At 43.5% G+C, this 13,205-nt stretch overlaps 1 protein-coding gene across 2 annotated transcripts in view; it reads left to right on the top strand.

Moving 5' to 3' along the window:
* Positions 1-13,205, top strand: part of Deup1 (deuterosome assembly protein 1) — a 68,812-nt gene that overhangs the window by 42,135 nt on the left and 13,472 nt on the right. The window contains exons 10-12 of one of the 2 annotated variants that reach the window (XM_052752903.1): positions 2,121-2,315; positions 3,695-3,781; positions 11,933-12,129. In XM_052752903.1, the coding sequence (XP_052608863.1) occupies positions 2,121-2,315; positions 3,695-3,781; positions 11,933-12,129 (479 nt within the window). Of the gene's footprint in view, positions 1-2,120; positions 2,316-3,694; positions 3,782-4,564; positions 7,435-11,932; positions 12,130-13,205 lie in introns of those variants that run through there. The other variant, XM_052752913.1, reaches the window with a different exon arrangement.

Here is a 13,205-nt window from a genome sequence, read left to right as displayed (position 1 = left end):
TTCATTTTTAAGAGGACCATGCTAAAGTATACCACAGGGACATAAACAGTAAAATCTAGACTGTCACACTGCAGAATAATATTGTTGGTTCACCAAATAAACTATAAGGAGGAAAAATAGAGAGATGGGAATCAACGAGATTGAGGGGGGTGAGCAAGACAACCCAGTAGATAGAGAGGCTTGCTGCTAAGCCGATGACCTGAGTTCCATCCCCAAGAGTCATGATAGGAATGAACCAACACCTAGGAGCTCTCTGGACCTCCACATGGGTGCTGTAGCATGCACGTGAACACACAAACAAATGTAATTTAAAGAGACCCATGACGTATTCTGGGGTCAGGTCTTGCCACCAAGACTCTTGTTTTGGCGAGCTGGATAAGACACCCCTGGTTCCTATTTGCTGAATGGCAAAGTTGAGACCATGTGATTTCTAAGTCACATTTCTAGTCTTAGCAATCAGAGCAGGACCAGATAAGGAGTGCGTGGTGCCTAACCTAGGATGCTGCACATTGGCCTCTGGACACAGCTACCCCTGCTTTAGGTGTCTGTCCCTGGGTGTCTGTCCTAAATCCTGGCCATCCCAGTGTGCAACCCACTCTGGATGGGGCACAGGTTTGGAAGTGACTGCCTTCCATGAGGACTGGAACTGGAACATGAGATCATGGGATTGGATGAAGAGACCAGACAGGCACGAAGAGAGAGCAGAGTGGAAAGGGAGAGCCAGATGGGCGTGGTGAGCTCCTAATTCAGTTTCACAAACTTGAAGAGCATTGGAATTCTGCCTGACTATTTGGTGATGTGGAAGAAGTGATCGTGAAGACATTGTAAAGGTGTTCTGCGGGGAGAGAGGACAGAAAAAGAGCCCTTACTCCTTTAGAGATATACACTGGGTTTTCAAAGAGGAAGTGTAGAAGAGTCACTTCTCACCTTCCAAGTGTCTGAGTATATTCATGTATGTCTCCGTGGATTTTCTTGGTTTCCCTCTCTGGCCTTATTTCTTGGCACACAGATGATCAAAACACTCCAGGCTCCCTCAGTGAACACAGCTCTCTGGCCCGCCCTGCTGCATTGTTTGCCTGGGAGTTTCCTCCTGGCTTTCTGGCTTCCATCTACCCTTCAGGATTTGGGAAGACTATCCTGATCCTGACTATCCTGATCCAAGCCCCCCTCCCCCACCTCTCAGCTGGGCTAGGCACCCTCCAGGGCATTCCTCAAACATCAGTTCCTGCCACATGCTGTGACTATGTTTCTTTTTCTCCCCCTGCCCCACATGTGTGTGTTCCACGAGAGGGCTCACTGGGTACTTTATCTGGGACTCCCAAGAGTGAGAAGCAGGGGGTAGTCTTTAAAACGATGCTGGGGAGTGTGACCAAGGCGGGAGTAACAGGAATAGAGAACAGAAGATCCCAGAGGGTGAACTGGGCTAGATTTGGAAAGTTGGGGGTGGTGAGGCGTCCAGGTCCCACAGGTCCTGTTAGGAGAAGGTGAGTGAAGACGACTCTGAGGGGTCATGAGAAGCCAGGAAGACATTCTAACCGACACCATGTGCTTAGTTACTTAGTGGTTCTCAGATGCAGTGTGGAGTCACAGCTGGCACAGTGGGATGTACACTTTGTTTCATTTTTTAAAAACTTTAAAGCCGAGAACTGTGAGTTCTAGTCTCAAATCTGACACTTACTCTAGTATGATTTGAGCAAGTTGCTTACCCTTCATAGGTCCTTTTTTTTTTCCTCCATAAGAAGGTCCTGATGGCCAGACTTGGTGGTGTACACCCATAATCCCAGAATTTCAGAGGCCAAGGCATGAGGATCCAAAGATAATGGACAGTCTGGGCTGTGGAGGTAGACCCTGCCTCAAAAACAAAACAAAGTAATAATTTCTGTCAAGTCTGTAGCAAAGCTGAGTCCGAAGTGACACTTTACACATGACAAGAAAGCAGTGGACTTTTGGGGTTGGGAGGAAACTGTGAACTTAGTGAGGTGCTTGTCCGTCAGCACTGGTCAGAAAGGGGGTGCCATGGACCGCAGACCTCTTAGGGCAGGAGGACTGAGGGAGTTCAGCACAAGCTGCAGCTGCTCCGTGAGTGAGGGGTTCATGTCTCTGGGTCACTCTCACTGCAGATGAGAAGCCAGCTCTACCGGGAGGAAGACCGGTGCTCCGAACAGGAACGCATGAGGAATGAGATCTCCGACCTCACCCAGGAACTTCAGCAGAAGGAGGTCACTATAGCAACTGTCATGAAGAAAGCTGCCCTTCTGGAAAGACAGCTAAAGATAGAATTAGAAATAAAAGAAAAAATGTTAACAAAGCAACAGGTATGCACACAGGAAAGCACTCTCCAGGGCTGACTCGGGCTCAGTCCTAGCCCTCCTCCTCCCCTGTCAAGAGCCTTGGGTGCTCGGGCCAGTGTCTGAGACTTGGTGTCAGAGATGCTTTGCGGTGCCTCATAAATCCTGTGCCGTACCACAAAGCATCATCAAAGAAACTGAAGACAGGGCGTGCTAGGGTGATCAGTCCCACGCCGGCATTCTCCTGCAGCTGTCTTCTCACATCACATGTACCCTGCTTCCTTTGCCGGTGTTTTCAATATGCCCTTTCCACTAACGCTTCCCCCGCACCACCCCCCCCCCACACACACACACATTTAATAGACTGCCATTAGTGTTTTTAACATGGAGGCTGCAGAATAAACATCCATCCCGCACACAGCTTGTCCTCAGAGACAAGCAGAGATTGGGAGGTTCATCCGTTAAGGGATGCTCATGCACACCCTCCCTCCCTATTTAGTCTTTAAATTTCCCTGCTCTCTTATGAATAATCAAATTTGTAGCCTGCTTTTGACAGCACGGGCTTTATGGCTTTTTCATTCTAAATCTAGGTGCACAAAACATGAACCAAGACAATCTGTACAAGAGCAGTTAAATCATGTGTGTTTACAAAAACTGGAAAGAGTAGGCCTCCATCCAGTCACAGGCTTTAGACTGACCAGTTTGTACCATACCCAGGAAAGTGGCGACAGGGCGCTGCACGGGCAGAGGATACGCAGCTGGCAGAGTGGGCAGCTGCACATGAATGAGACTCATTTTCATTTTCATATGGCCATGTTTCCTACATTTTGTCAATGAACATATATTCTATAACTTACAAAAGTAAATCTTTATAAAGCGTGAGTTTTATAAAAAAAAAAAAAAAAAGAAATGAGCCTTAGCTATACAAAAGAGCAGGCCAGGAATAGAGGCACACATCTGGCCTCCCAACCTTCAGGTAGAAATCAGGGAAAGAAAAAAGAAAGATACAAAATGAAGTCATAGGCAGGCAAGGAAACGCGGCCAGAACACCAGAAGGAACAAATTAGGCCATATACTGCTTACTGTAAAAGTTAATGGGGCGTTAAGAAGCGTAATGAGCAGTCTCTTCAAGAAGGGGTTTTAAAATTGTGGCTCTTCTGGCTGTAGTTCCTATACATGAGAAATGGAATTTCAGACTTGTTGGGGAAAGGTAAACCGTTATTTAAGTGTTTAAATCCAGCACTACTCACACAGGAAGAGAGGCCAGGAGAGGGAACGGGGCCCTGGCGAATGGTTCCCTTTTGCCACCACAGAAAGGGCTTTGCACCCACGGGACAGAGCAAATGAACACAAAGACGAGTTCCGCTGTGAGTTTCACGCGTGCCTCTTATCTACTAATCTTTCAGGTCTCGGATATGAGATACAAAGCAGTCCGAACAGAAAACACACACCTGAAAGGGATGATGGGAGACTTGGACCCTGCACGGTACTTGGTAATGCGCTGAATTCATTCCCCGAACTGAACTCCTAGGAGGGGGTTGTCTGGCCAGGGCTGACCCTCTGTGTGGTCACTGAGCATGCGCGCCAGAGCTGGGTGCTGCCTTCCCGGGGTGGCTTGCCCAAGCTGGGACACTTGTTTAGGGCTCAGTTCTGAGCCTTCCCAGACATGCAAAACATGGAGTTTCCTGACTTTTAATCCCCAAACCCTATATCCTAGACGGCCCAACTTCAGTGCCAACCTTATGCTCAGTCCGCAAACCCGAATCAGAACGATCTGGCCCGTCCTTACTTGGTTCGTATTTGGCTCTGACTTGTTTTGTGACTTGTCCCTTTCCACTGGATGACAAGCAGGAAGTTGGCATAGCCATCAGCTCAGGACATCCGGTACAAAGCAAGCGTTCAATGCTGTTGACTGAATAAATGAATTAGCCCCTGGCTCGACCTAGGCTCCGAGCCTCTCGATTCCCGTTGGCTAACGTGGCCGTCAACAGTTGGTTTTAAAGAAGAACTTTCGTTGGTTGAAATATTGACATATTAGCATTACTTGTTATCTTTTCTTATAGTCACTCAGAGAAAATCCTACCATTGGTTTTTGTTTGTTTGTTTGTTTGTTTGTTTGTTTGTTTTAACTGTTCAAGGAACAGAAAGGGTAAGATAGGAAAATTTGGGCATCATGGTTATTTAAGCTGCCTGAGGCCTCGGCCGGGCCCCTTCTGAAGCCAATGTTGTATTTCTATCATGTTGTGCACCTGTTCTCACACGAGTCCGTATTCCAGCACGAAGACAGGAGAAGCACCTGGAAGCACTCTCCCGTCTTCCCTGAGCGTGGTTGTGGACCCTGTGACTGCAGCACTGATGGATAAAAAGGGAAGATAAAAAGTCTCCCTACCTGCCACATTAAAATCCTGCCCGTCATCTCCGCCTTTTCCTTCCCTAGCATGGGACACAAGCTGAAGCGGCTGCCAAGTGTTTGTCTGTATACCTCCTAGGTCACCAGAGCCCTGCTGAGGGGCTTCACTCTGCTCCTGTAGGCTTTTAGCTTTGTTCACTTATATTATTTGGTTTTTTAAGAACTAAAACGCACAAAGATATATAAAGCAGCTGCTAATTACCCACACCCCTTTCTCCAGCCCCACTTGGGCAGCAGAAGGCTCTGTGGCAGAAAACAATGGCTTTTTCCTGACCATTCCCACAGATAAGGTGGGAGACGGAGTCTCCTACAACATAGATGTGAAACTCAAGCATTGCCTGGAGCTGACCTCCAGCCGTGTGTGTGTGTGTGTGTGTGTGTGTGTGTGTGTGTGTGTGTGTACAACAGTACAAGTCAGCAAGTCCTAGGAAACTTTACACTCATCTAAACTGCACATAATTGTCTGTGAATTAACCATAATGTGCATGCAGGTGACTTCAGAGCACACGTTTTCCTTGCTTCTGCCTCTCCATGCCCTTCTTCCACATCTTGTCCTGTGTGCCAGGCAGATACAATGACTCCTCGGTTTGTATCTATCACTTTGTGTATTTACATACCATACACACATATATGCTTATTTGGGGATTTTATCATAAAAAAAAAAAAAGGGTGACAGGGGTAGAAGGGATGGCTCGGAATTTCAGAGCATTTGCTGCTCGTGTGTAGATCTGATTCAGTTCCCCACCCCCAGATGGCAGCTCACAATGACCTGCCAAGTTCGGTTCCAGGGTATATGATGTCATCTTCTGATCCCCTCAGGCTCCTGTACATATAAGGCACACATATATACACACAGAGGTACACAGAGATACATATAATTATTTTTTAAAACCTAGGTTCACATACCTCTACATGCCACACTTCTATGAGTCTTATTTTTGTTTGCTCCAAAATGCCTTTCCACACCAACTGGCTGAAACATAGTCTACCCTTTATAATAGTTGTGTAATATTCCATGGTGTTGATATATCAAAATGTATTAGACTGTTTTTCATAAGTATTTTAGTCCTAGTGTATTTGACTCTGTTTTTGTATTTTCACCTGGATAAATAGGTCATAAAACTCCCAACACGTACATCTTGGAGCAGCTTTCTGGGGGAGGAGCCATGCTCATGGGACATGTGTGTTTTAATGTTAATATCATTCTCACAGCCTGTTTCTTTTGCAGCACTGTGCTTTCTTGTTGCCAGTACTGTTGCTACAGTAACTTTTCCAACAGCACTTTGATTCATTCCATTCCCTGCCAATGGGCACGCATCAGTTTCCTGCCGTAGCTGACAGTTTGTAACAATATGAATTAGACACACTTTATGCATATTTTCTCTGATGTTAGTTTTCTTTTGCTTGTCAATTTATAGAAGCATTTTCAAAGTCTATTTTCTGTAACTTTATATTTTTGTGATACAAGAAGTTTTAAACTTTGACTTGCCAAAAATCACCCTCTCTTTATGGATATATTTGGAGCTTCCTTTTTTGGTAATAGGGTTTTCTACACGTACGAATATGCTTTTGTATTTTTTCAGTTTTATATTTTCCATCCAATTGTTCAGTCCATTTAAATTGTACTTTGAAATGCAATGTGTAATAGCTCAGTTAAAATTTTCATGTAGACTAAGCTCAGTACACCGGATTTGTTCTTATAATTTCCTGTGCATTCTATGTGGAATTGAATTTGTTTTTGTATTAACTTTGAAGACAACGCCTTTATTATAATAAGATATAGCATGATTCCCTATTTCTTTATAACACATTTCCCAATAATACAATTTTCTTTGAATAGTTCCTGTTTCCTTTCTTTAAAAATATTTCCCAAGTTATTACAATTCTTGTCACTGTTATAAATGGAATATCTTGCTTTTATCACATCAAGCAGCTAATTGCCAATATAGAAGAAGGTTATTTTATTCCTTCTAGAGCAGTGTTTCAAAACCTTCCTAATGCTGTGACCCTTTAATACAGTTCCTCATGTTGTGGTGACCCCCAACCTAAAATCATTTCACTGCTACTTCATAACTGTAACTTTGCTACTGTTATGAATCGTAATGTAAATATCTGACATTTCCAATGGTCTAAGGCAACCCCTGTGAAAGGGTCATTCGACCTTCCAAGGGGTCACGATCCACAGGTTGGGAACTGCCGTTCTAGAAGGAACTTTGCTAACGGAGTTTAGCTCTCTGGCTCTCTCCTCTTTTCCTGTGCTCACCCCAATCTCGTCATTGTCACAACGCCCTTGCCAGGACCTCTAGGAGAGGCATGGTAGTACTTGCTGGCAAACTTTCTAGTTTATGACTATAAATGTCTCACTTTTGGAGGTTTGCTGGATGTAAATTTGTTTTCAATTCATGATCCTGTGTCGTCCTTTCTGCCCATTGTGAAATGCAGCTGCTAGAGCTTGCCAGGGCCTTTGCGGCAGAGATGACACTGAGTGAGTGTCCCCCTTGCATTTGGTGATGTGTCGAGACTGTGGTTGACGTATTTCCCAGTTTTCATCCAAATTTGGGTTCCTGGGATATTCTTCCCAGTTCTAAATTGGCTTGATGTCACAGTGTGTTTGCTTAGAACAGCAGGGCTCTGGGAGGAGGCTAGAAGTCCCAAACATGTCCTCAGGGCCATGCTCCCTCTAACCTCAGTGCAGGAGGCTTCTGCACACACATAACCCACCCCCCACCCCACCACCACCACCCCGGTCCCTTCCTCTTTCTCTCCCTCTCTCCTCCTCTTTCTCTGCTGGTCTGAGACAGTCTTTGGTGTTCCTGGGCAGAAGAATGCCTCACACCAGTGCTTTGTCTCAGGGTGCTGTGGTTCCCAGGTCTGACTCATTCCATGATCCTCAGGAGTCAGGTTTTCCTGTTCCTTTTGCTGGGCATTCACTCTGGGCCCACTGCCTCTGTGCAGACCCTGTTCTGACTAGGGGTTAGGACTTCAACAGGCTTTGGTAGGGAGCCACAATTCAACCACGGTAGTCATACTCTGTCAGTTTTAGTGCGTTACTGGGTCAGTGTGATGATACTTTAGTTAAGGTGAGGTTTGTCCTTGGCTCTTTGTAATTGTTTTTAGGCACACACTGGAGGTTCCTGGCTCTGGGGTGTCTAGAAACAGTTAAATAATAAATACTAGCCCTCGTTACTGAAAGGTGGAACAAACAATGAGACATGTCAGCCTGGACACGAAGGAGTTCCCTTTGCCTCTTCCTCTTGGCTTATTCAAGTCTCTATTTTTTCTAAGGTCATTTGTATCCTTTGAGGAAATATGCTCATTTCCGTTTGTTTCCTCCTTACTGAAGTTACTCAGAGCCAGCAGCTTTACTCATCTCCCATACTCCAAGTGTTATTGTCAGGTTTTCTTCTTTGAGACAGGGTCGAACTATTTATCCAAGTCTGGCCTTGAGTTCCTACATCAGCCTCCTGTGTGTCAGAGTTCCAGATGTGAACTGTTGTGCCCAGTTCTCCTTTTAGTTTCCTTTCTTACTCTTGGGCTTGGGTGGCTGAACACATTCTCTTCCATTTGTTTTAATTATGACTCACAAGTTTATTTTACTGACATGTATAAAGAATGGCTTTGAGGGTACTATAACTTCATTTATTTTTTAAAATTTTAACCTTTATTTTTATTTTGTGTCTGATTATTTTGCCTTCATCTATGTCTGTGGACCACATGTGTGCTGTGACTGTGGACTACATGTATGCTGTGACTGTGGACCACATGTGTGCTGTGACTGTGGACCACATGTGTGCTGTGCCTGTGGACCACACGTGTGCTGTGCTTGTGGACCACATGTGTGCTGTGCCTGTGGACCACATGTGTGCTGTGCCTGTGGACCACATGTGTGTGCTGTGACTGTGGAATACATGTGTGCTGTGCCTGTGGACCACATGTGTGTGCTGTGACTGTGAACCACATGTGTGCAGTGCCTGTGGACCACATGTGTGTGCTGTGACTGTGGACCACATGTGTGTGCTGTGACTGTGGACCACATGTGTGTGCTGTGACTGTGGACCACATGTGTGTGCTGTGACTGTGGAACACATGTGTGCTGTGCCTGTGGAGGCCTGAATAGAACATCAGATCTCCTGTGACTGGTGTTACAAATGATTGTGAGCCACTATATGGTTGCTGGGACTTGAACTTGAGTCCTCTGGAAGACCAGCCAGGGTCCTCTCTTTAGCACCCTATTTAATTTATTATTAGAGCTTGTCAATTTCTTATTCCTGTTTATTTTACTTTGTTACTCTTTTCAAATTTTATGAAATGAAGAAAACTCTACTTTTATGTATTAAAATTCTGTAAATACAAAAAATCCCATAATCAGATAATTATTTCAGCAATTACTAGAATATACAAATATAAAATTGAATGATTAGAGCTGAAATTTCACCCTAGGTATAAAAAAGCAAAATATATACATCATTATTTTCAGCCTCCTAATATTTGTGATATATGGGTGATCTTAAAATAGTAGTTGTTTTTTCTTTTTCTTTTTTTTTACCTGCATGTATGTCTGTGTACCGCATGCATGCATTGCCTGCAGAAGTCAGAGGGTGTCTGATACCCTGGAACTGGAGTTAAGATTGGGGATAGTTATGAGTTGCCGTGTGCATAGTGGGGCCAAACCTGGATCCTCTGCAAGAGCAAGTGCTCTTAACCACTCACTGAGCTATAACTCCAGCCCTGGAATTTCCTTTCTAGACAGGAAATTACTGATCCTGAGATTGGTCCTATCTAAATAAATACAGAGTTGAGAATGCTCCTGGTTGCCTAATTCTGAAGCTCCTTGCGTCCTTCCATTGAGGAGAAAAAGTTGATCAAAGACGCCCGGGCAGTGGCTGGGAAGCCCTTTGTGTACCGCTGCCCTGGGAGCAGCTTCCTCTAGCTGTGGAGAAGGATTGGCTGGGTCAGCCACAGAGTGGCTAAGTTTCTCCAGGTCTCAGTGAGCTGCTTGGATGCCCTCCTGAGTCTTCATCCAGAATTCAGACCTTCCTCTGCATTTCCTAAACTATCATAGTATGCAAGAAAACAGTAAGTAGATGTAACTAGCCTTTGACGCAAAACAAGTAAACATTTTAATAGCTTATATGTACATATTGCATAATTGTATTTATAAGCTTATTTTCAGTATTGATATTAACTGATGATTTGAATGATTATCAATATGCAGCTATTCAAAAAATGTGAGAAAGCTGGGAGCAATGTTGAGTGTTATTCTATGTGAATGGTTCTCAAAGCTTGGGAGTCTAGGGATTTCAAAAAGAAATGTCTAAGCTCCAATCATTTAGTTTTCTAGGCCTTGAATCCCAAATGTTTGGAGCTTCAAAAGCGAGGGATTGCCGAAGTCAAGCATTTTGTGCTAAGGTATTGCCCTTCTGCCCTTCTGTTGTCCCGTCAGCCACAATGCAGCTTGGGATGGTCAACTCACAGGACTGGAAGGATCGAGGTGGATAATAGAGCGTCACACACAGCTTTCCCACAACTTGCTGTGTGAGATTAGAGTCTATCCTACAAAGCTTTGAGAAAGAAGAGTGTATACACACACACATACACACACACACACACACACACACACACACACACACACATACACACACACACCTGCCCTGGAAACTTCCTACAGTGTTTAATTAAACAGCCTGAGAAATCTCTAAGCCTCTTTTTAAAGCTTGTAATTTTTAAATTTTTGTAATTTAAATATGTTTCATTTTACATTCTGAGGTGGTGCATTAATGTACCAGGTAGCAAATCTCTACTATGAAACGACATGGCTCCAGATATGCAGGGTTGGCTCTGCTTCAACTGCAAGATCAATGCAGCAAACAGTCCAGATTCCAGTCCCAGTCCACATAGGGTCATCATGTGATTTGTTACATCACTCAGCAGTGGGGCATGATACTTTAATCAATATGCGATTGGAATAATTGGAAGAACTTATTATTTTTACTGTCTCTTCTACTTTTATAGCAAAATTAACTCAGAATAAGCTAAAGAATTGAATGTGAAATAATGAAATCATAAAACAAATATAAGAAAGTAGAAGTAAATGTTTAATAGCTCTTTAAAAAAAAGAAAATTGGATGTGAGGCAAAGAGGAAGGCACAAGGGAAAGATGACATTTCACTAAATTTAAACAACGAAACTCAAAGTCCCTTTCCAGATAAAACATGCCACAGACCACAATTAAAACTTTAAAAATATCTTTTTAAAAACCAAACACACCATACTTTCACCAACGGGAGAAACATTGGATTGTGGCCTCTACTGTTAAAAAAAATATGCCGATATTAGTAAGCAGAAATTCCTCAGTGGGAATATGACCAAAGAATACAAGAAGCAACTGAGAACACAGAGTGAAAATTGCCAAAAGAGCAGGAAAACATATTCAACTTCAGTGATGAAGATGGCTGTTTATTTACCATTAGCAAATCTAACAAATACTAATATTCAATTGGGAGGGTAATAAATAAGACCATTAGTCTATTGGTGGGAATTTATGAGATTCTTTTAAGGATTTATTTATTTATTTATTTATTTATTTATTTATTTATTTATTTATTTGTGTGTGTGTGTGTGTGTGTGTGTGTGTGTGTGTGTGTGTGTGTGTGTGTGTGTGTGTGCCTCATGGTTCACAGCCCTTGGAGACCAGAAAAGGGCATCAGATCCCCTGGAGTTGCAGTTATAGGAGGTTGTGAGATGCCCAATGTGGGTGCTGGGAACTGAATGCTGGTCCTTTGGACGAGCAGCAAGTGCTCATAACCTCTGATCCATCTCTCCAGCCCGAATGTCAAATGTTGGAGAGTAATGAAAGGGATTAGCACTTCCCAGTGAGGTCCTCGAAGACACCCATTCAGTTTATTCCCACGTTCTAAAGGGATGCCAGTGAAAGTCTGTGAGCAAGTCACAGCGCCATTGATGATTTTGAAACAGACTCAATTTTGAAGAACAGGAGTGATTAAATAAATTTTACACCTCTTTAATGCAGCCATTGAAAGTCTTTTAAAATATATTTTAATTAATTTATTGATATTAATAATTTATATCTAAAATGTTCTGGGGGAACAAAGAGTTCACAAAAACCATGTCACCTAGCTCAAATGAAAAGGCCTTCCCAACGTATGAGTCCAAACATGTGGAAAACACGTGTCGTGTGTGAGGTCATTCAGCGGGGGTTTCTTTTACTCCCTAGAGTGTGGACTGCACTGACAAGACGCATTCGCGGTACACATCGATTAACAAACTGGAATACGAGAATGAAAGGCTCCGAAGTGATCTTGCAAAGCTGCATGTCAATGGAAAAGCAGCATGGTCTAATCAGAGTAGCTATGATGAAGCAGGAGCATATGCCTACCAGAGCCAGCTGAAGATGGAGACCAGTGGAGACAGGTATGCTGGCTTGACCATCAGGAACAGACATTTAAAAATGCCTTGGGGGAAATTCATAAGTAATATAAAATGATGGCTTCTTCAGGTGTTTAATTTATCTGGTAGTGATAACACAGGAGTCGGGGCACACTATTTCATAAGAAGTACACACTGGCAATAGCTGTCCAACTCTAACGGTGAGCTGGGCAGCGAGTTCCCAGGGTGTTTTGTTGGCTAGTTGCTTCCGAACACTCGCGCAAGAAGACATGCTGCACAAATAAACCAGCAGTCTTTCTAATGTTCTGAGACTAGCGAAAACTAGATCTACTCCGCTAGGTATGATGGCAAAGCGTCACTTCTGTCTGTCCCTCCATGGTACAGCCACTTGGTGCTGTCATTCTTGCCATGGTGACCAACTGCTGGTCACATCCTTACAAGGCCCTAGGGGTAGTGAGAGAGTAGAGTGCATGGAAGATCAATACCCACTGTCCATTTCACATCCTAAGTCAATGTTAACAATGAAACATGCTAATTAATTCAATTTTAACAAAGGATTTATGGAGTCAGAAATGTCTCTGGAGGCTGATCACTATTTCCTCAATCTTACAAAATGCGCAGCAAAGCGATTCTTTTTCCACAGAACTTCTCAGAGCCATGAAGATGTTAGTTTACAGTGTGGGTTTCTGAGAAGGGCTATGGCATGCTGCCTTCACCAGACTTCCCTGACATAAGCCTTTCATGGTGATTAAGAAAGTCCAGACCACACTGCAACTCAACCTGTCCTCAGAAGCTTGAGTCACTTAGCGTGGATGCCATGGTTTCTTGTGTGTAGGATGTTGGTGGAGATTGTATGAGAGAATCTGTGTAATATGTGTAGTCGCATTAATGTTGGTCACTAATCACTAATATTATTATTAGTAAATTGTATTTATTTATTAATACTTCTATAATAATTTGTGGTGACTAAAATGTGTATTTTGGTGACTAGACTAGTAGCTGACCCTGAGGTTTGGAGAAGGTGATGCCAGGCTCCTCTTGATAGCTAAGCAAAACCTATGGAACAGACCAAAACGGGGGAGGGGAAAGTCTGCTCAACA

This window comes from Peromyscus californicus, unplaced genomic scaffold (genome assembly GCF_007827085.1).
Source record: "Peromyscus californicus insignis strain IS unplaced genomic scaffold, ASM782708v3 Scaffold_11__1_contigs__length_118956290, whole genome shotgun sequence".
In the NCBI taxonomy this organism is placed as follows: domain Eukaryota; kingdom Metazoa; phylum Chordata; class Mammalia; order Rodentia; family Cricetidae; genus Peromyscus; species Peromyscus californicus.
This window is presented reverse-complemented; position numbering and strand designations above follow the sequence as displayed.